At 41.2% G+C, this 26,683-nt stretch overlaps 1 protein-coding gene across 2 annotated transcripts in view; it reads left to right on the top strand.

Moving 5' to 3' along the window:
* SLC4A4 (solute carrier family 4 member 4) overlaps window positions 1–26,683 on the top strand; it is a 348,118-nt gene that overhangs the window by 20,230 nt on the left and 301,205 nt on the right. For both annotated transcript variants that reach the window (XM_032592973.1, XM_030313719.1), the window contains exon 2: window positions 24,429–24,502. In XM_032592973.1, coding sequence (XP_032448864.1) covers window positions 24,430–24,502 — 73 coding nt within the window. In that variant the 5' untranslated portion in view covers window position 24,429. The remainder of the gene's footprint in view (window positions 1–24,428; window positions 24,503–26,683) is intronic.

The following is a 26,683-nucleotide window of genomic DNA, read 5'->3' as shown; positions in this document are numbered from 1 at the left end:
TGATTACTTAAAAAAAAAAGCAGGGGGAGAGGAAGGTTTCTTACCCTAGTGATGGGTTTGGGTTTCATTTCCTCTTACTGTGGTTGTCTACTGGAGGCAAGTCATGCAGTGGTTAAGTATTCAGACTCTGGCATTAGACTGGATGGTCATATTGCTTTGCCATTTGTGACTGTGGTCTTGGGAAAGTCACTTGACATCCCTGTGTTCCTCATCTGTAAAGTAAACATGACAAATGAGGTGCCTGGGTGGCTCAGTCGGTTGAGCATCTGACTCTTGATTTCAGCTCAGGTTGTGGTCCAAGGGTTGTATTCCCAGGGTCAGGGGATCGAGCCCCATGTTGGGCTCTGTGCTGAGCATGGAGCCTGCTTAAGATTCTCTCACTTTCTGTCTCCCTCTGTCTCATTTAAAAAAAAAAAAAGCATAATGAAATTACTGATGTCGTAGGGTAGTTGTGGAGAATCAAATGCTCTGTGTATATTGACAGCAGTGTCTTTCCCACTGTAAGGACTTAATAATTGTTAGTTTATTACTACTTTTGAAGTGATGCCTGCCAATAAATTAGATAAGATAATGCAGGCTGAAAGGACAGAAAAGAAACAAGGTGTTGGCTGTATTCCAAATGCCATAATAATTTCTTGAATAAATAGGAATTGACAGTTTATGTTACCAACACTAATCTGAAGTCTCATGGAGATTTTTCATTTAATGTGAATAGACACATGGGTATTCCAAGTAGAATATTTCTAAGCTTATTAATTCAGAAATACAAAACTTAAAAAATCTATAACCATGTTTGAAGATAAATGTATAGGATGTGCTTCCAATATCCTTAAAGGAAAATATGCCTGGGGCTCCTGGGTGGCTCCGTTGGTTAAGCATTTGACTTTGCTCGGGTCATGATCTCACGTTTCATGAGTTTAAGCCCCACATCAGGCTCTATGCTGACGGCTCAGAGTCTGGAGCCTGCTTCGGATCCTTTGTCCCCCTATCTCTCTGCCCCTCCCCTGCTCATGTTCTCTCTCTCTCTCTCTCTCTCTCTCTCTCTCTCTCTCTCCCCCCCTCCCTCTCTCAAAATAAATAAAAATTAAAAAAAGTGTTCCTATAAGTACAAATCACAATTGATTTTAAAACTATATACGATTCCCATCATTTGGTGGATATTTAGCTTTCTTCTTTTGTGTACACATAGACACACACACAGAGACATACACACAGACTATAAAATGCACTTTAAAACATTGGAATCAGATCATTTGATGAATAAACTTAATTTTCATTTGGGAAAAATGTGGAAAAGTGTTGGAATCAGATCATTTAATGAATAAACTTAATTTTTATTTGGGAAATATTCATGTGGAAAAGTATTAGAATCAGATCATTTGATGAATAAACTTAAATTTTCATTTGGGAAAAATTCATGTGGAAAAGTCATGCAAAATTTGCCACTTCACCATCTCCTCCATGATTTACTTCATGGTCTTCCAAACAACTTTGTATTTCGAAGAACTGCATGGAAGCTTTTTTTTTTTAACGTAGAAAAAATTAATGCTTGAGTTCTATTTGGTCTCTTCATTTATATTTGAGTTTAAGAAATTTGGGGGAGGCTTTCTTCCTTTGAGAAATTAAAAATAATATGATACAACAAGGTAATTGCTATGGACCTCTAGATATGTTATTGGCTAATCATATCTCCAGATTAAGAATTATTGGAAATAAAATCTAATATTACACAGTTTATCACATTATATTAAAAGGGCTGTATTGTATGTGGAAGCAAACTTGGTTCATTCTTTTTTTTTTTTGAGTACTAAAATTTCATGATCTTATTTAATGATTTATCAGTTATGGTTTTCTTTCCTCTTATGGCCTTTGCTTTCATTATCATCACCTGTAGTCTTCTGTTTTAAATCACTTCCCTGTTCATGGTTATGTGAAAAGCAAGGTAACCTAATTGAGTTGGGTTCTAGGATGTCTGGATCTGTTTCCCAGGTTGCTTGTACCATCATTTGAGGATCCTGGATGAAACTCACATTACCCTCACTTGGGTCTAGGGTAATTGTTGTTATGGGGTCAAAAAGAAATTTGATATAAGATGAATATTTCTCAGCTTTTTTTCTGGAGTATTCAGACTTGAAATTGACTTGTGATCAGTTGGAATATTTTTATGACAAGTGATTTTAGTAACACCAGTAACCTTCTGATCTTTAGAATGGTTCTGTGCTCTTTAGGCAATGGTAAAACTCTTCAGAAAGTCTGTGTTGGATGAATATTTCCTGCCCTTGAGGTTTATTCTGCATGATCAAAATAAGTATGACTTAAGTCACTCTGCATGACATGGGCACGTATTTAGTTTTTAATGCTCAATATAATACGCAAATCAAAAGGCCTTTCTAGATTATCTGTGCTATTGGCCACTATATACTACATTTTTTACTTTTGAAATTAACAGTGACATTTTGTTGAACAGACACTGATTGTTTCGAGCATTGTATTCGGATCTTGGTAGAAAGAAGTATGGCCCATGTCTCCTGCAATGTCTAACAGCCCACTGGGGAAGATAATTCAGACACATTTAGAAAGGAGAATGCTACAAGGGTGCTGTAAGAAAGGAGCACGTAGTGTAGGTAAATGGGGTTCACAAGTGCAGGGGCAAATTTTTCTTTTTTTCCTTTTCTTCTTTTGAATACAATACTTAGATCACATAGTTTCAGATAATAAAGATGTATCATAAAATATGGGTACTAGTAAACTCTTATGTAATGCATTTTGGACATTCAAATTTTATTCTTGGGTCTTTCTTCAGAATATTGCAAGTGTTGCAGCCTGTTAGAAAGTATTTCTCTGCAGTTATGTATGATACAGAACTCAACTTGCTCAGTTTCTGGTTTTCAGATGTACTTTTTTCCCCCCCAAGGTGTTGTGGGAGACCTAGGTTTTAAAGGTAGCTGACTTTTGGGGTACCTGTGTGGCTCAGTGGGTTAAGTGTCCAGCTCTTGACTTCAGCTCAGGCCATGATCTCATGGTTCATGGGTTTGAGCCCCACATTGGGCTCTGTGCTGGCAGTGCAGAGCCTGCTTGGGATTCTCTCTCTCTCCCTCTCTCTGCCCGTCCCCCACTCATGTGCTCTGTCTCTCTCTCTCTCTCTCTCTCTCAAAATAAATAAATAAACTTAAAAAAATAAAGATAAATTTAACAATAAATTATATTAAAAAATTCAGAACAAAAAAAATGAAGGTAATTGACTTTGTATTATGGTTAATTATGCCAAATGGAATTTGTTAATAGTGTCAAAAAATTATGGCTGTCAGAAAATGGGAAAATAAATTATGATTTACTCTTGGATTAACTCTTTATAACTTTCAGGAGATGCCAGTGTTTCATTTCCTTATTATTATTGTTGTTTTATTTTATCGTTGTATGTTTTTTGAAAGGGCTGTTTCAGTGCTTTCTGTGATCTAATATACAGTTTTGTAAGGTGTTTGGCTATGAAAACCTATGAAAATTGAACATTTATACATTTTTTTGGGGGGAGCCATGTGACCACAATGATCTCTTTATTTCCTTTTGTTTCTTATCTTTGCTTCCTCTGGGCAAACAGATGCTGCAAACACCCATAATTTTCTAGATAGTAAACAAGGGTATGGTTAGTATTCCATTTCTTTTTGGTTGTTCAATAGCCATTATCTGATTTAAGGAGAGAGATCGTGGCATTTAGGTAGTCACCATGAAAAGAGGTAATGATTTAAGTGTACTCAGAATGACAGGTGTCAGCAATGTTGAAGAAGTTAAGTGTTGTCTTTGAGCGGATTGAGTTTGTGGTCAATAGATTGTGTATATTAAAACAACAAACCATTGTCTTATTGGTTGTTTCCCACAAAAAGAACATGTCATATGTGATCTTTCTCTCTGCGTCCCTCCTTCCACTCCCCGCCCACACCCCAAAGTAGAAACCTAGGGAAGTTAACCCAACCGAAGAGGACGCTTTCTTCTTGCTACTGGGAATGCTGTGTTTGTAGACAACTAGGACAGAAGACCTATCTCTGTTATCTTGAACAAGTATATTTCTTGGAGTTTGAAACTATGCAGGATTATCTGTTAATGTGTCTTTCTACCTCAGTAGCCTGTAATCTCTTCAGTGACGTGGCTGTATCTTAGTTTTTATGTCCCCAATCTCTGGACTGCCACAGGGTAAGGTCCACAGTAAAAAGTTGCTCTAGTGGACTGACCTGGAGATGAACAACTTCAGTAATAAGGATGAAAAGTGTTAAGGAAACAGTATTAGATAATGAAGTTCCAGAGAATTGTCTGCAAAATCCGAACAGACTTTAAACCACATGCATGACAAAGATAACTCACATTCAGAATGTTTTTCTTTGTAATTTATCTTGGGAACATTTATTCATTTGCAGATCCGTGAGCTTTTTAGATTGCTTTCAAGTAATATCTTTGTATGTAAAGGTGACTGCATCATGTACTTTTCCCCACAAAAAACTTTACAAAACAGGTTTTCATAATTACCTACCCTCTTTTTCTTACTCCTACAGATTTTGGGCTTTGGCTCGTGATTTAAAAAGGATTTATAGTTTATCTCTTTTAACAATAAAAAGACAGTGATTCTCCTGTGATTCTATACCATGGTAAATTTAGATCTGTCATTACCATGCTTTATTTAAAATACAGTACAGAAGTTTTTATATGCCACCTCTGAAACTCCAGACAGTTGGCAAAATGGTAACAGCAAAATGGTACATGAAAGCTTCTATCATTTCTGAGGTTTTTTTTTTTTTTAAATCAGGGAGATAGACATTTTAGGCCTCTAACACAAAATACTAACATTAAGTTTTGCCATATTATTGAGAATATACAGGAAAAACTAGCAGTGACCTTAATGTTGCTGCATTCTGAAGTTTAAAAAGCATGTGGGTATTTTTAGCAGAGCTTCCTGGTAAATGTGAGCTTGAACCTGAAAAGATGACCCTGCCTTAGTCAGGTAGACAGACTTTTATAAATCTGTTGCTCAGAAAGTGGTGATTTAAAGCCATGTCCCCCATAATTTGAGAGTAAGCACACATTTAGTAACAGTATCTTTTTTAATTTATCTGATTGTGTGTGTGTGTGTGCATGTGTGCGTGTGTGTGTGTGTGTGTGTGTGTGTGTAAGGAGCATATAATGCTTCGTGGATCTTACCAGAACCCCATAGTGTTCTCGGGTCTGAGGTTGTGCAAGAGTGAGCTTTGTCTCTTGTTATTGAGGGAACAGACACAAGAAATCAGAGTTGTGTTCAGAGTCACCTAAGGCAGAGGCTGTAGGATTGACAGCCAGCTTCATGGATGTGATGACTGCAGTGCCACACCATGAAGGAAGTCAGCCAACTGTCAGGGCATTGCATTGGCAAATGTAGATGTAGATGCCCAGTCTACATCTCCTGTAGATGTAGGAGGCCCAGTCCTCTGGGGCTGAGCAGAAGGTGGGGTTTGTCCTTGCCTAGAGCAGAAATTGGACACCAGTGCTGACGTGCACTGGTCAGAGGGGCTCACCAAAAGTGAGAGAACAGCCAGGAGGTCCCTGAGACCAGAATTGGGTTCCACAGGGTAGAGCTATATTGGAGTTGGAGAACTATGGGCTGGGAAAGTGTGAGGCAGAGGTTGGGACTAGGTGAATGAGGAGGTGGTGGCCTGTACTTTAAAATGGTAATGATACCATGTGTGTGCATGTACGATTAGGGTTCTAGGTGCGGTTTGGGGCAGGCTAGGTCACATGAAAGAGACTGGGATGGAATAGATACTGGGGAGCTGAGCAGAGTGATAGCCAAGAAGCCAGAGCTCCTCCAGTGTTGGGGAAAGGTGTCCAAAAATGAGAACTAAGTGTAAGTAAGGCCTGATGATATCTTAGAACTCTCTATCATCACTTTGTTGTTGGCTTGCCTGTAGTTTGAAGTTACTTTTATTCTCAGTAGTGGAGTTGACCTCTTGATAGAAGTCAAGAGCAGAGGTGAAGCAGAAGCAGGGGCGTCTCTTGTGTTTGGGATTGCAGACATCACAGAGCTCTACTGAGGCTGGTGGATTTCAAGGCAGGAGCTTCTGTAGCTGCCACACAAGCCCATCTTCCTGTGGATTACCGGGTTTTCAATGCACACCAGTTGCTTTTTATAAACAGCCATTTCTGTGTCCGTCCTTGTGACTGTGCACCTGTGTATCCATAGATATGGTGGAAGATGTAGAGGTAAGAGGGGACCTTCCTTTTCTCTGTTCTCTGCTCAGGCTGCTCCCTTGTAGCATCTTTGTGACTGTTCAGTTAGTACTGATACCTCAGTCCTTTTTTTTTTTTCTGTGTCTCCCTGGCATCTAGAGGTACCCAGTACACTTTGTGAGTGGCCTGTGTGGAGAACAGAATTGTCCTGAGCGCCTCCTTTGGCATGGACTGATTCTGTAGTGAGGGTGTAGAGGTGCCTTTAGCTGTGGCCTCCTAACTCGGTTTATACAGCTTTGTATACAGTGCTTCAGAAAGTGTGTCATCCTCAGCCTAGGATGACGCTGACCAACAGCTGTTAGAAAAATAATGGCTGCATGGGGACGGAAGAGGATTGGGAGGGAATGGTTGGTTATTCACGCTACTCCAGGTATGTTGTGGATTTTCTAAGCTGTTAGCATTTCTTGGTCAAGAAGTTGGTGAAATGATGGATTCATTTACTAATGCTTCTGAATCTTTTTCACGTCATAGAATGCTTAGTAAGTAATAATATTTGTGCGGCACTCTGGGTAAACAATCCAGACATCTTGCGGCTGGAAGTAAATGGCCCAGGGCTCTGGCTGTGCCTGGCCCTGCCTGGTGGCCCCTAGGCGTGGGGGATGGACATCTTGGCCCACCTCTAACTTATTCCCCGCACACTAGTTGGAACTATCACGATGCACAGTTGACACAGCTAGCAGCTTTATCCAGTGAAATCACTTCCATTCTAGGAGCTTGGTTTATGATCTTGCTTCTACTGTGATTTCTCTATGTGCTCAGAACCTCCTTTGGTCTGAATTGTCTTATTTCTGCCTGCATTCTTATTAGCTATTAAGCATGTTAAAAAAGAATTTGTGTGAACTCTTTAAGTACCTTGAAAGTAGTACCCTGTATGATATGGTGGTATGATGAAAATTTGGAAGTGTTTTGCCTGTCCTTCTGTCCTCTACTCAATCTTGTTGATTGTGCAGAGTAGATGAAAACACCACAGATGGGCTTGGGGTTTTTTTTTGAATTCATTAATTTGCTTTTGACTGCTTTTTTGGTTTATTAAGAACTTTGTATTCTGGTCCCGTCCAAGGTGCAGATGGTCATGCTTTCAGAGCACCGTATTGTCATAATAGCACCCATTTAAAATATTTTCAGCACCATTGATTTGGTCCTTGAGGAGAGGGTGATGCTCTTCCACTGATGCTCCGGGTCTGCTTCTCCAGGAGCCTCCATCCACCTTGTACCTTTCCTAGGTTACTAAGGACGGGGGACACGTCCAATGGACCCTGTGCTGGGCACATTCTCGGCCAACAAGGGATAGCAGGGGTTTTCATGTCAGACAGATCTGAGCGTGAATTTCCATTCTTCCCTCTGTAGACTCTGCACCCGTGGGCATTCTCTTTATGGCTCTCAGACTGGCTTTCTTCCTGTGTGGAATGTGGCTAGTACTAACTGTAGGGCTTGTGCGTTGTGAAGATCACAAGTGAACCATCTGTAGGGACTGGCAAATGTAGGTACACAACAAAGTGTGTCTGTAATTATCATTATAGATAATTTTTTAGTGTCCTACAGAGCCGGTAGTTTCACTGTAAACTACCAGGTTTGTTTGTTTGTTTGTTTTTTTTTTTTTTTTAATTTTTTTTCAACGTTTTTTTTTTTTTATTTATTTTTGGGACAGAGAGAGACAGAGCATGAACGGGGGAGGGGCAGAGAGAGAGGGAGACACAGAATCGGAAACAGGCTCCAGGCTCCGAGCCATCAGCCCAGAGCCTGACGCGGGGCTCGAACTCACGGACCGCGAGATCGTGACCTGGCTGAAGTCGGACGCTTAACCGACTGCGCCACCCAGGCGCCCCAACTACCAGGTTTGTTAATGCTATTTTAGGAAATCACTAATTTCAGAAAATTTGTTTTTATCAAAGATATGTTAGTAAAGACTGTGGGATACATTTTTTTTTTCTTTCTTTTTGTGCTTCACTCCTCATGGCTTCTATTTTTTTAATGTTTATTTTTATTTTTGACAGAGAGAGAGAGAGAGAGCACAAACAGGGGAGGGGCAGAGAGAGAGGGGGACAGAGAATCCAAAGCAGTCTGTGCACCGACAGCAGCGAGACTGATGTGGGGCTTGAACTCGCAAACTGCAAGATCATGACTTGAGCTGAATGAAGTTGGACACTCAACTGACTGATCCACCCAGGTGCCCCCAGTCCCTATTTTTAAATTTTCTTTTCTTTTGACTTAAAAAATTAGCATTTGGGGTCATTTTTAAGCTTTTTCTTGGTCCACGAGCAGGTCTGTGTTTCCCAGAGTAACCACCTTTCAGAAATACTGTGCTGGCTGTTTTCCAGGCCTCGGCCACTTTCCCTTCTGAGTATTATCAACAAGTCGAGAAATTTGACCTGTGGTATATCAAGAGGTACGAGCCTGATGATTTCTTTCCTTGATGCCCCTGTACTTTCCGTAAAGTTTAGGAGGGGGAACCTTCTCTCATCCTTTGTTCTTGGCTCCTACTCTGGGACTCCTAAACTTAGAAAAGACTTTAGCAGAACTACCTGGTTGTCTCTTCTATTTGATGCAGAGAAGGAGCATGGTGTGAGAGTGCTGGCCTTGGCGGAGCTGGGTTTGAATTCCATCTCTGCCACTTGCTAGCAATGTCACCTTCACAGACTTGTGCCTGTCTGGGAAAAGGTAAGGACCCTGATGTGTAATAATACCAGCTGCGTGTGTTGCCTGCAGCTCTATGCCAAGCACCAAGCACACAGGATACTTCTGTTTATATTACCTCATAGCTTCCCCACAGTTAAACAATGTGGGGATTACTAAATCCATTTATCAGATGAGGAAATTGAGACTTGGAGAGTTAATAGCCTGAATTACATTCATTTTGTAAGTATTCTTTACTAATTTTTTTTGAGAGAAGTTTTGTGAGTGGGATAATGTCGGGAGAATCAGAATTAGGCAAGAAATATCAGTTTGGATTTGCCCAGACACCAAAATTTAGAGTGTAGTAGACTAATCCTTACTGAGACTGAATAGTATATTTCTACTAATGAATGGATGGTCAGTGCTAATGACAAAGCAGTCCCAATCAATAGTGTAATGAAGCAATAAATGATTTGGCTACTAACAAAATGGCATTTCTATAGCTTAGTGAGTAGTTTTTCTCTGTAGGTGCTTATTGCATGCTTGCCTTTCAAAGCCCTTCATAAACAAAAAGGAATCTGCGAACATAACAGAAACGGGCATCCCTAAGCTGATCGTCGCTTCCATTTGGTAGAAGAGTGCCATCATTTGTTCTCAGCTGGTCTTTCCTGGTGTGGACTATTGGTTTTACCGAACTGTGAGCAGAAGCAGGAAGACTAACAAAACAGACCTGGAGGTCTCTCCATCAAGGCTGGAATGTGGTGGTGACAGTCTTACTTGGACTGTTTTTGGCTCTTCCTTTTCACTGTGGCTGCACCTAGTAAGCTGCGAGAACTATGAAAGTGAAAACACATGGAGATTTGGAGAGAAAGTAATTGTAAACTTCTTCTAGGACTCTTCTTGGCAAAGGGAATTTTTTTTTTTCTGATAGTCAAATGAAGAAATAATTCTTCCTTTTTAATTAGTGGCTTGAGAAATTGATTCAAGTTGGTAATAGCTCACAAGCAAGTCCCAAATGTTCAGAGAGGGAGTGTTACAATGCTGAGCAGATCTTCAAGAATGAATTGATGTTTTACTGTAGTCTTTAGCTGTCCTGTGTTTATCCAGATGATAGATTTTTGTAATAGGGAGAGAAACAAATGTAAAAAGTTGCCTTAGAATATATGTGTATGTAATTTCTTCTTGGAGTAGGTTCATTTCAACTGCCTGTGGTTAATTTTATTTGTGATTATCTATTAGAGATAACACTGGCATTTATTCTCTAATTTCAGCTATTCGTTTGATGATCTTTCTAACCAAATGCATTCTGCTTCCAAATTATTGTTGGAGTGCCATAATTATATATGGTTGTTTGAACCCAAACTATATTTCTCCATTGAAAATGATATTAGAGTGATGTATAGGGTTTCATCTGAGCCCATGCAAGTCTGTTTCACCTATCGTGTACCTAAAGCGATCCTTATAGCACTATACTGTTATTAGTCATTTTAATGCTGTTAGTTGATAACCTATATGGTTCTATCACGTAGAGGCTTTATAACCTTGTCAACTCGCTTATATCTTTAAATCTTAATTTCATCAACTGTGCAATGGGGATATTAATAGCATTTATTTTATGGGCTGATAGTAAGGTTTAAATAACTCAAAAAAAGCACTTATTACATTAGCTTATATTATTATTACTATAATTTGGCTACATTTGCAGTAAGTTGATTTTTGTGAGTTGGCTTTGTAACGTAACCAACAAATGTAATAATCTTTCTTTGGCAAAAATAGGTGTCTGTGTTTGGCAAGAAGAGAATAATATGGTGTCACCAAGAATATCCTTCTCGTGCTTTTCCCTTTTACCCCACCAATGTCCAGCAGCAGGAGGATTATGATGGTTTTTAGGTACTTTTTGTTCTTCCAAGGTCGTGCACAGATAGATATTTGTACGTACAGGCTGTCCTGACTTTCATGGGTTCAGCTTTCATACAGACCATGCTTGGACGTATACGAACCCCCATAATTCACCTTTCACATTCTGCTTGTGCTTTTCTGTGTGTTCACTGAGGGGTGGAGGGAGATTAGCAGTGAATTCTGGGTGGCACTGCACACAGCTTGTGGTCCAGTTTTGTCAGCATCACCAGGTTTATGTGCGTCTCAGTGTTTTCTGCTGCACGTATTTGAGTGCTCTGTTGCAGTTGCTGTGCCATTTTACACAAATGCGGAGAAAAACTGAAAATGCTGATGCTAGTGCTCAGACACATAGGTCTCATAAACTTTGTTTTGTTTTGACTAAGGTGGATAGGATTAGCCATGCCAGTCAATCAAGTGCTCGTTGCATTAGAGCCTGTATATTAAGGTGTGAAGGAAAAGAAAAAACATGTTGAAATGCCAAACACACATTTTTATTTATTATGTCTAAAATGAAGGATATTAATATGGGTTTTAGAGTTTTTTTTATTCTTTAGATACAGAACTATCTTTATAACATGTAAATCTACTTGCTATGACTTTTGTGTTCATACGTGTTTTCTGGAATGCATTGGGAATAGAAGAAGGGAGGCTTATATAGGAGAGTTGTAAAGTTTTTTCTTTTTTTTAATTTTTATTATTTATTTATTTTGAGAGAGCATTGGGCATAGAAGAAGGGAGGCTTATATAGGAGAGTTTTAAAGTTTTTTCTTTTTTTCTTTTTTTTAATTTTTATTATTTATTTATTTTGAGAGAGCATTGGGCATAGAAGAAGGGAGGCTTATATAGGAGAGTTTTAAAGTTTTTTCTTTTTTTTTTTTTTTTAATTTTTATTATTTATTTATTTTGAGAGAGAGACAGGGAGAGAAAGAATCCCAAACAGTCTCCACCAGTGCAGAGCCTGACACGGGGCTCGGGGCTTGATGCAGGGCTCAATCTCATGACTGCAAGATCACAACCTGAGCCAATATCAGGAGTCAGATGCTTAACTGACAAAGCCACTCAGGTGCCCCTAGTTTTAAAGTTTTTTAAGAAGCATTTTATTTTGGCAGATTTCAAACATGAACAAAAAAAGAGAAGAAAATAGTACAGTGAACCCCTATGTACCCATTACCCAGCTTCAACAATCACCAACACATTGGCAGTCTTGTTTCACATTCCTCCCCATCCTCTTGTTTTTTTGCTGGAGTATTTTAAAACAAATCCCAGATCGTATCATTTCACCAATTAATACTTCAGTGTTTATTTCTAAGAAATAAAGACATTAAAAAAATAACCTCAGTGTCATTATCATACCTGATAAAATTAACAGTAATTCCTTGGTGTCATCTAATGCTCAATGTTCAAGTTTGCTTGATTGTCTCCAAAAAGTTTTTAAAACAGTTGATTTGTTTGAAGACACATACTGCATTTGATAGTTATGCCTGTTGGTCTCTTTATACCTACCAGGTCAAAGAGGGTGTTTTCAGGTTGAAGAGTCCCATACTTCTGCGGGGTGGGCTGGCTCCTTGACAACAAAGGAAGCCACTAGGGTCAAATAAGCATTTATTCTGTCCTTAGGCCAGAGATGGCAAGTCGAGGGCATTTCCCCCCAAAATGGAGTAGGTCTGAGTATGGAATTGGCAGTCTTCCTGTGTCCTTCCCATTCTTATAAAATTAACTTAGAAAAGTTATTGTTAGAAACAGGTTCAGATGTATTCCTTTATTATTTAAAGCATAGATTTGAATCATAGCTGTTAAAAAGCCATCAATAAGTCCATTCCATGCTACCTGATACCTATGTATCAATCATCTGCTTTGGCATCTTCTAACACCAATGTTGCCATCCCCAGGATAAATTTATGTAGGCAAGGATTCAGGTGGCAACTACTTGAGTCATGAACTTCAAGGCTAGTTGGCAGAAGTTAACAAAGATTATATGGATATGGAATGCGGAGTGGCTTTACTTCTGAGCACTGACACGTTGCTCAGCACCTTTGTAAGGCTCAAGTCACACTAGACACTGGGCTTATGGTGTGTTGGTCCACTCTTTGATCTACAGACACAGGACTGAATCAGGTTCTGGCCTGGCTGTTGTGGGACACTGAGCCAGTAGACCGCCTGTAACTTCTGTGCTACACTAGCTATGGCCCCTGGAAGACCTTCTGAGTAGAACTAGGTTCCAGGAAAGACCTTCCTGGAAATGTTTACATAATGACAAAGATTTAAAAAGTAAAGAAGACTGTAAGCTTGAGGAAATAATCACTTCTGCTCAGAACTGTTCAGTGGTTTCTAGTTGCTCAGAGTAAATGTCAAGGCTTTAGAACAGCCTCCCAGGCCACGCAGCGTGCCCTTTCATTACCTGTACATCTCTGACCTTATGTCCTATTCTCCACGTTCACTCTCCTTTAGTCACTTGTCTCCTTGACGTTCCAAGAATCTGCCAGCTCCTTCCTGCCTCAAGGCCTTTTCATTTGCCATTCCCTCATGTACTCACTTCCTCACCTCCATCAGATCTTTGCTCAACCATCACTCAGTGAGATATTTCTAACTACCTATTAAAAACTGCCCCCTCCACATCCCACCCTCACCCCGTCCTTGTCCCACCAGTACGCCCTAACTCTCTTTCTGACTTACATTTTCTCATAGGAGACTCACCTTCTATTTTATACAGTTTACTTTTAAATTTTGTTAATTGTCCATTTCCCACCATGGATTCATCCTTAGTGCCTAGGATAATGCCTTGTTATAGATGCTCAAGAGACTGTTGAAATGAATGAATAAACGAGTTAAACTCTGGAAAATTTGATGACATTCACACAATGAGGGATTCCTTGCAGAAAATGAAGGCCACACTTTGAACAGCCTTAAGGAAAGAGGTGTTTTAGTAAGGGAACAAAGAGTAGAGAAGTGTCTTTGTTGTTCATGCAATAGTGAACACTGCTCATAAATTTTATGAGATAAAAGTTGTTTTCTGCTTAGTAGCATCACTCATATGGTGAGTGATGTACTCTTGCTTTTGATATGGTAGATCCTTGGCGTGTGTGAACCTAACAGCTGTGACTTCAGCTATTTGCTGGTAGCCCTGAATGGTTACACTGTGTAGTCATTCATAATTTGTAGCGATGCATGTGGTGAACTTCTGTGCCTGTGGTGAGCCCAGGCTGAGCCTAGTGGATGGCTTACCTCCTTGCGTCTCAGGTCACCCTGGTTGCTTTCTGTCCCTTGAGAATTCCGAAACTCATAGAGTTATACTTGACCACAAGATATATCAGAAATTGTGCACTGGGATATTTGTGAATTTGGACACTTGCAAAATAAGGTTGGGGAGGCAATGTCTCATGAATGTCAAGGGTCTGTGTACTCTGTAGGTATTTGATGAGTCTGCTCTTTCACCAAAAGTCTGTTTAATATTTGTGATCCCAAGTTCCTAAAGAGTTTGGAACAGATTAATCAAAACAGCCAAAGAGAGGCAGCATGATATGCAGTGGCTAAGAACACAGACTTGTGGAGCTAGACTGCTTTGGGTTCAAATTCTGACTTCAACAGTTATTAGCTGTGTGACTTTGGGCAAGTTACTTAGTGTCTCTGTGCTTCAGAGATAATGAGGATAAAAATGGTACCTATGTCATTGGATTGTACCAATTGTGAGAATTGATTGAACTAATAGCATTTGTCAAGCAGTTATAGCAGTGGCTGGCACACAGTAAGCTCAAACTAAGTGTTTGCTAAATAAGAATAAAGATATTTATTAGAGAGGCCTGTTAGGAGATGCTTCAACCTTTGACCAGTAGGCAAAGCAAGAGAAAGAAAGAGGTGAGTTGTAAGTGATGTCGTCTGTAAGCATATTTCAGTTAAGTGATATGAAAAAATTCTTGAAGGTAGTGTCTAATAGACATGGATTATTTAGTTATGCAGGAATATAGTGGAGTGCTTAAAATTGTGGACTGCTTTAGATGGCCTGCTTGGTCTTCTCACATCACATTGTACTGTGTGATTTGCAGTAAGTTACTTAACGTCAAAGTACATTAAGTCTAAAATGGGTATGTGAAAAGTACTTACCTCATGGAATTGTCATAAGGATTGAATAAAAAAAACCAACAACATTGTACAGTGCTTAGTACAATGCCTGGCATGTGGTAAGTGTTTAAAAGTGGGAATTTTTTTTCCCCTCCAAATTAATGGATGATGAGAGCCCCCTAATCTCAGTTCCTACATTGTTCTAGGTGTTGAAATCCTTTGGCCGGAATTCTCAGTCCTGTTACTGAATCAGTCCGACAAAATTTGACAGCATTGAGAAAGAGAAAATGCACACATGATGTTTAGCACAGTGCCTGGCAGCTAGTGAGAACTCAGTCAAATGCTAGGAACCTCATCCCTGCCAGCAGCTGTGGTGGTTCAGGATGGGAGATGTGAGCAGTATGGCCACCGCATGGGGTAGAGGACGGAAAGGAAGGCACCTTTCTCCAGAGTCCGCTCTGAGTTTCAGACGTGGGTAGGTCAGGAGGTGTACCTGACCAGCACCATCCAGCTGCCTCCCAGCACTGTGTCCTGGAGCAAACTCCTTCTCCTGATTCCCTGTCCACCTGCCAACCTGCATCTGACTTGAAGCCATGGTAAAGTCCACAATAAATGTCTGCAGAATCATAGACTGAAATGAAATGTATGAATTAACTGTGGGTATTAGTTATCGGTGCTATTCTTGTACTAATTGCTATAAATAATTATGTATAACATGTGAAGTTTGGCTAAAATTTCCAGAGCTCAAGGTTTGTATTGACATTTCAGATCCCAATTTCCTCTACAAGTAGCTACTATGAGTTTCTTTATTGGTTTACCTAAACCAATAGGTTTACCGCTGCCTTCTCTTTTTCTGCTGCTGATTGGGCTCTTGCTTTTGGCTGAAGACTTGGCAGTGGAGAGGAGGAAGGGGGAGAGGATAGACCTGCCCACTGCTGTGCTTCTGGTTTCTCACATGGAGCCTCCCCAGCCTTTTCATCTTGCCTGAACCCTCTCTTAGGGCCTTTCTGATTTTCACAGCAGCACACATGAAGAAGGGCAGTTGAAAGTTAAAAGAAGTGAGAAGCGAGCCTACTTTTCCTGCCCCCAACAGCAAAAACTCCGAGAGAACTTTCAAAGGGCAAGGCGCTGAATATCTGCACCGAGAGGAATCAGACCTCTCTGTTCTTCAAGTGGAATTCTGCTCAGAGGCAGCGTGCAGTGGTTGTGGAAGCGCCTGGAAAGGCTCGCTAAAACAATTAAAGAGGGTATGGCCGCGGGTGTGGGCTAAATCAGGGGAGGCATCTGAGGGGGGTCATGCAAGTCGTTCCCTGTTTAGCATTCAATGCCCTGTCCAGTTATCTCTCCCTTCATCTGTCAACACGCCCCCCGCCCCACTGCCCCTCAACTTCCACACCTTTCGTCACCCCATAGTTCCTATGTCTACTTTGCTACCAGTTCTTTTTATGTTGCTGAGTCTGTTGCAGCCTTTCAAAAGAGCCCAGTCATCAGTCTGAGGACCGAGTAGAGGAGACCTTGTCCCAGCAGGGAGAAGATGGGAGAGAGGAGTTTGAGCCTTTTGGTGATGGGTGACAGGTTAGCGCCGGTCTCCCTGCTTGGCGTTCCCATGTGTTTGCTCCTGGAGACAGAATTAAGGCCTTCGGGTCCATGTAGGACTGTTAATTCTCTGACATTCTCTGGGCCCCGGGGACCTTCGATTCAGATTCAGCTAAAATTAATTGAGTTTATTTACTCCAGGAACTTATTAATCCCTTGTATGTCTTAGGAAGTGTTTTTAAGCTCATTTAAAATGACACTGAAGTGACAGGTTAGCTGACTTTGCCAAGGTTACACGGTTACCACAGAGTGCATCTGGGATCTGTGCTGTTTTGCCTGACTCCGCGTACATGTAGATGGGCCACCTTCAGTATCGTGACCCTCATGTAAAATAATGTTCCTGAGGAAAATGTTTTTAAAAAAGCAGAACTTTTTGAAATTTTTATTGAGCGATTTATAGATGCACGTGCATGTTTGAGAAATAATGCAGAGATTGTTTGTACACTTTGCCACTTTCCCCGATGTTAACATTTTATAAAACTTCAGTACAATGTCACCAACTAAGATATTGGCCCTGATATGATCCACTGAACTTCTTCAGATTTCCTCAGTTTTACTTGCCCGCATTTTTCTGTGAGTTTGTATGTGTATATTAAGTTGTGTATAATTTGATCACCGTGTAGGTAGCTACCTACCACCACCACAGGTAAGACTAACTAGAGTCAATTCCACAGGATCCTTCATGTTGCCCTTTTATAACCACAAACACCCCCCACCGCATCCCCCCAATATCTATCCGCTGGCTACCCCAATCTGTCCTTCCTTCGTATCTAGAATTTTGTCATCTCAAAAAATGTTATGCAAGTGGAATCACACGATATGTAACCATTTTGGGATTCGCTTTTTTCACTCAGCATAATCTCTTGGAGATTCATTCAAATTGTTTTGTGTATGAATAGTTTGTTCCTTTTACTGCTAAGCATTATTCCATGGTATGGATGTACCATACTTTGTTCAAACATTCACCTGTTGAAAGACATCTGGGCTAATTCTAGCTTTTGGCTATTACAGATAAAGCTGCTGTGAACAATAGTGTACAGGTTTTTGTGTGAACATAAGTTTTCATTTCTCTGGGATAAGTGCCCAAGAGTACAAATGAACTTTTAATGCAGTTCATAAATCCAGAATTGTGTTTGCATGATCCTGCTCCGGATTACACTTTCACCTTTTATCCAGTCTGCAGTCTGATTTCGTATGGGGCCGTCACCCATTTCTCCCTGGCCCTGGGCCTGTGTAAATTTCCAGACTGATTAGGGCACTCCTGAACTCCACGGACAGGATTTGCTTTGCTTTGCTGCCAGCTGGTCTTGGGGATTCTTCTCTTGCCATTAGTCATGCCTGTCAGGTATGCCACGCTGATGTCTCTTTCCCCCAACATGCGTGTCCAGAGCTCTAGCAGTTTCTACAGTTAAATCAACAGCTGTGTTCTTGTCTCTTCCTCCCTGGGGAGTGAAAGGCCCTTGTGAGACCTGCTGAAGTTTCGAAGGGAACACTTGGAGCATTTCCTCTGTCCTTGCCCTCCGCTTCCCTGTAGTGAACACGTGTCGCCAAAAGATGGCAGTGTTCTTTGCAGCCACAGAGCTCGATCACCCCTGTCTGTCGCCTAAGGTTTGGAGACTTGATATTGTTCTCTAATTGTATGTTGAAAGTGTGGAAAGCAGATTTTCCAAAACAACAAAGGCACCAATAAAACGCTGCGCAGTTTAAAAAATTTGAAAGAAAACATCATGTTTGTAAATGATTTGTAATGAAAATCGTTCCCCAGTTCTTAGAGACGACTTGAATAGGGAATAGAATTCAGAGATATGTGTGTGAGTGTATAATTTTAGATGTCAGTACTGATTGTAGCTTTCTGTGTGGCTCCTGAAAAAGACCTGTGAAAATGCTGATTTTTGCCTCCCCTCTGTTTTAAGATCACAACTGGCAAAGTTGCAGGGACGACCTGCTTTTGAGTTCTGAGATTTGAGACTGACACCTCTTAGTCCCTAAGTAAAGGCCCTCGTGCATGCCGAAGATATAATTTTCATGGCAGCCATGGCCAATGATAATAAAACTCCTTACATTCTAGTATTTGTCTGCCCCTCTGCATGCATCACTTTGGTGTGTGTGAGGGCATGTGGGTAAAGAACTGTTTAAACATTTGCTATGTGCAGGAAGGCTGCAGTAAAGTGAGAGATTATGGGGTTCATTGCATGTTGTAAACAGATCAAGCTAGTGAGGATAAAGTGGGGTGGGTTAAAATACGAGGTTAACTAATGCACTTTGAGCTGTATGAACAGAAAGAATCAGCACTGTCAGACTCAGGTATGGACATGTAAAACCTGGAGCTATTCTCTTCCATAGGACACCATCCCCTGGTGTCTTTTTGGGAGTTGTCAGAAAGGCCCAGTGTGGAGGGCGTCGAGAAGAGAGGGCCAGGGGCTTTGGATCTGGGGCTGCAAGCCCCAGAGTGGATCCTTCATGCACGGGCCAGCGTGCCAGGGTTGGAGGATCTGTTTTCCTCTCGTCCGGCTCTGAGCGCTGCTGCTGCTGCTGCTGCTGCTGCTGCTGCTGCTGGGACCCTGCAGCTCACCACATGACCAGGGGACAGGTAGCCCCGCCTCAAGCAGTGGCCTTTTGGCTAGTGCATCCCTCGGCAAAAGCTGGAGGTTAAGAGGAGAATCGCTCCGTGTGAAGTTCTAACCCCGAAACCAGATGCTGTTACTATAGAGACAGTGAAATGCTGCCGTGGGAGGCATAGCGGGAGGGGTGGGAGCAGGGCGGTGGGAGGGCAAATGAGGCGAATCTAGAGGCCAGCGCGCCCGAAGACCTTCAACCTTTAGCAGCACTGTGACGGGCAGGCTTGCGTCCTGAAGCCTGAGTGCTGGCAGCCCGCCACTTGCTGACTGGCTGAGTGGCAGCTGCTCGCGCTGTGTGGACTAGCTGGTGAGCACGTTGGCAGTTGGCGAGGGCTCCGGGGGTGGGAACTCGGAGGGGTGGAATGTAGATGGGTGCCCGAGGCCCAATGGTTGACAGTTTTGCACAAATGTTTCTCGTGCCGGGCTTAAGTCACCCTTACAAGCCTGCTCAGTGATGAGGACCGGCTGGTGAAAGCCGGTCCATTTGGCAGCAGATTTGACATGTGTTACAGTTAAATCATGTTAGTGTCCCAGAATAACGGAGAATAAGAGAAACCCCACGTTGGGTGTGGACTTTGGAGGAAGGGGCCTGCCTTCTTCTGTCAGAGGCCCTGTGGAAGGAAGGCAGCACGGGCCCCATGTGGATTTTATACTGACTGGTATGACCCTTATCCCCGTGATGCTGGTGAGAAGCTTCCAAATCTATTCTGAACTTTGCCTCATGCTGGCGATGTGAGCAGCTCGGGGAGCTGTTTTAGAAGCATGCTCCTTCCCTTCTTTCTTTGTTTGCAGCAGAGGCAGCTCGTGTGAAAGGAACACTTTACAAATGGATTTGGGGGCCTGCTTAGGGATTGGATGAGTTAATTTCTTCCTCCTGATAGAAGGGAAAACTGGTTGGGTCAGATGGTCATGTTAAAAGATATCTCTGTCTTACTAATAATAGCAAGCAACTGTGGAGAGGCTTTTAGAAGGGGAACACAAACCCAAATAATTGACGTTTGTCAGTATGAAGATGGAAGAAAGTTGTTAAGTCCCCTGTAACTTGGTGCGGAGGCACTTGCTTGTGAAGAGGAGAGGGCTGCTTTGGAGAAAGGCCACTGTGACACGCAGGTTTTATGTTTTCAGTCTGTGGCGCTCTTTTTTTTCCCGCTTCCTACAGGGAAGAGGCTGCTTCCAGACGCTCCTCATTGTCCCTCGGAAGGAACTAGGTTTCTGATTACTTGCTATGTATAGTCTTGGAGGGAATGTGAAATATGTATCAAAGAGCCAAGGAATGCACCCATCATTATTTTCGCTAACTCAGATGGTGCACAGGACAGTGCTTCAGTTAGGCTCGATGGTTCCTCCTCCACCTAGGAAGAGGGCTCTGGGCATTAAACTTTCCTTGGTCTCCTTCAGTAGCTACTGATTTTCTTCCTTTACTTCTGCCTCAGTTGCTTGTTGCATGCCATTTTAGGAAGGGCTTAGGTACAGAGGCCAAACATTTTATTTAGGAAATGCATAAAATGTCACTAAAGGACTTTAGGATCAGCTTGATTGTGGTGGGGTGCAGAAGCGATGTTCTACAGGAAATTGTTGGATCCTGTAGACAGACCGCTAAGACAGGAAAGGGTTAGTGCTGAGAAGAAATGTGGGCTAAACTGCTCTTTGTTTTCCAAAGGGGAGACAGGACTATTCACATGCCTGCAGTAGTATAGCCCTCCAGGATTTTGCTGTGCTTCTGAGGTCTTCAAAAAAAGTTTCCCCATTAAGCTGCCATCCTTCTCTATGTCTACAAGTGTGTTGCTAATGACCTCTTGCCCTTTAGACTGACTGTTCCAGATTGCTAGGGGAAATCCTCGAGAAGGCAGATGGGATTGTAGCGGAGCCCTATCTGTCTTGCTCATCACTGTGTCTCCAGTGTCTAGCAGTATGCCTGGCACCTAGTAGGTACTCAGTAAATATTTGCCAAATGACTGAGGGGATAAGGGAGGAAAGAGAAAAGGATTTGATTGAATGCCCTCTGTGTGTCTAGCACTGTGGTATGTTTCAGGTGCTGTGGTCATTGTCAGCAATGACCTCCATGTTGCCAAGTCAAGTTTTTACTTCTCTGTCTCCATCTTTCTCAGCCTCTTAGTAGCAGTACCTCCTTGACATCAATCTTTTCTGGTTTTTCTTTTACCTCTGACTGTTCCTCTGCTGGGCTTATAAATGTTGACATGGTCCAGCACTTGGTCTTCAGTCTGTACCTCGATTTCTATATTTTCTTCCTGCATGAGCTCATCCAGTAATAGGTGCAGGTTACCAGCTTTGTTCATTGATCCTCCAGCCCTAGGCTCGTGAGCTCCAGACTTGGACATTTAGCTGTGTCCCTGACGGCTCCTTTTTTCATATGAAATAAGCATCCCCACCGTAAAGTGGCCAGGAAAGAACTGTTGATTCCTTCCCCACAACCTGTTTCTCCCACAGCCTTCCCTGGGTTCCTAAGATAGTTTCCTGGATTCTTTGGTCTCCTGATTATCCACTTTTCACATAGCAGTCAGAGTGATTCTTGAAAAAGGTAAAATGGCTCGGGTCATTTTCTGTCTTAAAACTCTTAACTATAGTCAGTAATACTGTACTGCATATTTGAAAGTTGCTAAGAGTGTAGATCTCAAAAGTTCTCCATACAAGAAAAAAATCTTGTATGGTGGTGTGGTGACAGATGTTAACTAAACTTACTGTGGTGATCATTTCGCAATATGCACAAAAATTGAATCATGTTGTACATGTGAAACTAATGTTATATGTTAGCTTTACCTCATAAGACAAAACAAAACAAAAAAACAAAACAAAATTCTTCAGTGGCTTCCACAACACCTAAAATTTCGACTACTTCCCATGGCCTGCATGGGCCTGTTTCCTCCGGTATTGTCAACTACTGTTGACCTTCTCTCTGTCCAACCTCACTGACCTCATTTCTCATCCTGGAACTTGCTATACTTGTTCCTACCTTAGGGCCTTTGCGTTTGCTGTTCCCTTTGCTTGGAACACTCTGCCCTCACATCTTTAAATACCTGGTTCCTCCCTATCATTTTTGTCTCTCCTCAAATGTCACCTCCTTGGAAGCGTCTTCTGAACCACCTTATGCCAAGTAACCCCCTGCCTCATTATATTTTGTGCAAAGCACTTAATGCTATCTAAGATTACCTTGTTCATCTCTTTATTATTATTTTATTAGGAATTTTATCTGTCATATTAATGAATACATTCCCCCTCCCTCTGAGGAGTGCCTGGATGAATTGGTAAATATGTTGTATCATTTAATCTTTATGGAAATCTGAAGCTCAGGGAGGCTGGTAAATGATTTGACTTCTCAAGTCTTCAGGGCATTTTCTTTTCTACTATAATCCTGATGGCTGATCTATGTCCTATTTGCAATTAGTTTCATATTTTTAGTTTGAGTATAGAGAAGGAAAAAGACATATATCAGGATAAACTATTGCATACAAGACCCATATCCCTGAAAGAAGATATTCTGCAGATGTCCAAAGGCAATGAGTTTCTTTAAAAAAAATTTTTTTTTAATGTTTATTTTTGAGGGAGAGAGAAAAAGACAGAGTGCAAGCAGGGGAGGGGCAGAAAGAGAAAGGGAGACACAGAATCCGAAGCAGGCTCCAGGCTCCGAGCTGTCAGCAGAGCCCAAGGTGGGGTTTGAACTGAGGAACTGCGAGAGCATGACCTGAGCGGAAGTCAGATGCTTAACCGCCTGAGCCACCCAGGTGCCCCAAAGGTAATAAGTTTCTTAATGGCACTGTTCACCAGTAAAGGTCAGGGTAAAAAGAAAGAAGGAAAGAAGAAAGGAAGGAAACTTACCTTCATTAAACATGTAGTAGGCACAAGGCACAAAACTGAGTGTTTTCACGTATGTTACCTAATTTGAATCTCAAAGCAATTCTACGAGGTTGATATTGTTACCCCAGTTTCATAAGTGGAAAAACTGAGGCTCAAAGAGTTAAATACTTTGCTCCAGGTGATACATATATTAAGTGGAAGTGCCAGATTTTTTAAATCCGAGTCTACCTGACACCAAATTTCTGACTTTTTATGCTCAGATGGTTGCTTTGCAAGATGGATATGCTCCTAAAATAGAAAAGAGGAAAATGTGAATTCAGTGCATATCCACATAGATTATAACAAATATCTGAAGCACAAGAATAAGTTATACGGACAATATGGAAAACAGACTTACAATATTCAGTGCCTGAGCATATAATTGGATGAATAGAATACAGAGTGAACATTTGGTTCTCTGGCAGAGCTTATGTACGGTATGACATAGAGCAGCTGTCTCCAGAGAAAGTTCTTTGTTTCTAGACCGGTGCGACACAAGCAGCATTTGAGCAATTCGGGATTTTTTTCTGCTTTGTCTATAAATAGAGTTCATGGAATTCTGCATGTCAAAGTTAATGCAATGAAAAGAAGTCACAGAGTATGGAAATAAACCTTAACTCATTCTATAAACTAAGAAACATGTTTGGCATCAGGAGGCCGTATAAACGCTGTCATTACTTGGATGGATTCTGAGGTCTTATTTAGCATATGAAATTGCAGAGCAGATCCTATTATGTAAGGAGATAGGAGGACAGCATAATGTGGCTATAAACCGAAGAACTTTGTGCCCTTCAGGGAAGAGTTAACAGGATAGATATACGTAGAGATGTGTGATAAGAATGTGGAAAATGAATGAATGGGTGGCATATATATGTGACTGTTGCTGAAGCCGGGTTGCTGGATAATCCTCAGATGTCAGATTTCCGTAAGGCCAACATGTGACTCAAAGCTTGCCACTCAACAGAGAATACTGGGCTGTGCTGGTATTAAGAGGCTGGCTGGAAGCTAGGCTCCCACTGTGCACTAGCCTAACTCCCTGTCGTTTTCTGTGTGTGGGTGGGTGTGCATGTGTGTGTGTGTGTGAGGGTATACATTTTTATGCAGTGGGTGTTTAAAGAGCTAAGCACTGAAGCTGGATTTCCACAAACGATCATCACGAGCACTCCAGACAAACCAAACTTCCTCTCTTGGTATTTTTTTTTTTTTTTTTTTTTGCTTTCATCTTTTTTTTTTTTTTTTCCCTTTTTGCAAATCCCAAAGGGAGAACCCCTAACATCCAGCCTATGGGATTGAGATGATTTTCTCTCACCTGTCCATGTGGGTGCCCTCTCAAGGTTAGAACTGAAGCTATGTGGGACCGGCATATTCTCAAGCACCAGCTAAGAGGAGCTGCGTGAAGGAGTAGCAGACACCAAAGGAAGAGTGACTCTGCCCTGTTAACATGAACAGCAGCTTGCAGGTTAACCTGCCCAGAAGCTGGGCTACTTCAAGTGGCTCACTCCAGGAGAAGTCTGAGCATTCTTTTTTTCTTTTTTATTACTATAGGATGGAGGATGAAGCTGTCCTGGACAGAGGAGCCTCCTTCCTTAAACATGTGTGTGATGAAGAAGAAGTAGAAGGTGAGCTTCATGGGGCTGGGGAGGTATATGTTCATACACTCGTGTCTTTGTAGATAATAGCATCCATACATTTCATAGATCTTATATTCTTGAAGTTAAAAATGAAAGCTTTTCTATGGAGTTTTATTAGCCTGCACATTTTGCCTCAACACAGAAAGTAATTTTAAGAACTTCATTGGACCATTAGAATCTGAATCAGTGTGTTCCTGCATGGTTAAAAAAAGGGGGGTGTCTTACTTTTGAAGCAGGTGCCTATGGTAGCTGTGCCTTTCTGTCTAAAATATATGTTTCGCCAGATAGTTACCACCTTGCAATGACTAATTCAAAGAAGCTGCTAGATTTATCTAAATGTATTTGGCAGCATCTTCTAATATTCTTTCCTAAAGCTTGCAGGGTAGAGAAACAGATGTTATAGAAGGAGAATGATATCATTGTTGCAGCAAAAATGGGTGTAAACTGAGGATAGACAGAGGGGTAATCATGGATGAGTTTCAGTTAGGAAATGATGGACAAACAGTTTTTTACTTAAAAAACCTCCAGGACCTCTTTTGTTAATGTTTCCCAGTGTCTGTTAAAAAAAAAAAAATAAGAGTTAAATTTTAGTTAGTGCTATTATGCTTTTAGTGTGCCTCTCTTTTCTTGTCTTTTGACTTATCAATAATGTGGGAATAATACTGTTTATTTGATAGTGAAAAGATAGGGCTTAATTAATATTTTTTCAAGTAATAATGTGAGGGCATCACAGATATACAAGGTACTATAAATATTTACAAAGAGATTTAAAAAAAATAATCAGAGTTGTAGACAGTATTCCTAAAGTTAAATGAAACTTGCAAGTGAACTATGTCATAAATTCTGCCCTTTAGAATCACCTGAGAGACAATTCATACGTGTTTTGGAAACTGTAGTCTGATTGGTACCATTTGGTAAACATTTAATGCCTACCCAAAACTTGGACCAGTGGGGTGGGGGTGGGGGGGTTGGAAAAAAGAATACTGTGTGTTCTGGAGTGATTCTTCAACCAGACTGAAGACCAGGTCCTGGGCACGCGATGCTCTCGTGCCTCCTGGAATAGTTGGAATAGTGTGGTCATTACGATGTTTCTCACGTTTGCTTACTAAGTTTCTTCTGACTGTGTAGTCTTCTCACCCCCCATTTCCCTCCTTTCCTCATTTATGTTCCTGACTCTGACTAATAAGAATTTGATGCCCAAGTTACTTAGGAAAAAGGAAACTACAGTATTTTCTTTCATATTGTTTTATGGGTTCCTTGCACTTTTACAACATGACTGTGGGAAAATGTCAAGTTAGTGAGAGCAAAATAGTAAAACTTTTGTCTTAAGATTCTTGTGCCCCTGTGTTAAGTCTCCGTTGTGGTGACTCTGTCACTGTCCCAGTATTAATGAGGAGATAAGAATCTTAAAGTTACAGCATATGAATGTAAGAAATATGGTAGGATTGAATGAATGTATACTTTCGGGACAATTAAAGTTGAAAAATCAGCGAGAAGGCTTGGGAATGAGATGTACTGCGTGTGTGTGTGTTTTCCTTGAGAATAATGTTCTCGCTAAGTTCACAGGAGATGTAAATCACTTCTTGGGTTTATAAGGTCTGTAGGATTGACAGCACTCTACTGCAATAGGATATTGTACATGGGTTTCTTAAGGTGTTCACTAAGAAGTTTATTTCCCAAGGTATTATGCTCGATTTTCAAGCACAAACGTCATGAACAGATCTGTAGGCAAGTTTCTCTGAGAAGAAGCAGAAAGACAACAAAGCATGGTAGACACATCTGTAAAATGGTTTGGCTTTGTGATGATTGAACTTGCCTCATGGCTATTGTGTATTTTTGTATTCTGATACGACTTGTGTTTTAATGATTATCTTTCATGTTGATTGGAGCCTGAGCTGATTATGCTTCTTTTGAGGCATGTTTCACGAGATGCCTGTTCCTGAATTTTGAGACCCTCTAAGGATGGTTGCTTATGGTGTCGTTATCTGGTGGAGAATATCCACCAGGGCAGGCTCTTCTACAGTACAATCTTGAAACTGCATTTAAGGACTATTTCTAATTCAGTGCCTTCTTAGCTGACCCTCTCATTTTCCTCACCTGGCTTCATCTTGTGGGAGTGGAATCACTTAGATTTTATAGTCACTCCAGGTGAAGTATAAAGATGTTGAA

Source organism: Lynx canadensis, chromosome B1 (assembly GCF_007474595.2).
Source record: "Lynx canadensis isolate LIC74 chromosome B1, mLynCan4.pri.v2, whole genome shotgun sequence".
Taxonomy (NCBI): Eukaryota; Metazoa; Chordata; class Mammalia; order Carnivora; family Felidae; genus Lynx; species Lynx canadensis.
This window is presented reverse-complemented; position numbering and strand designations above follow the sequence as displayed.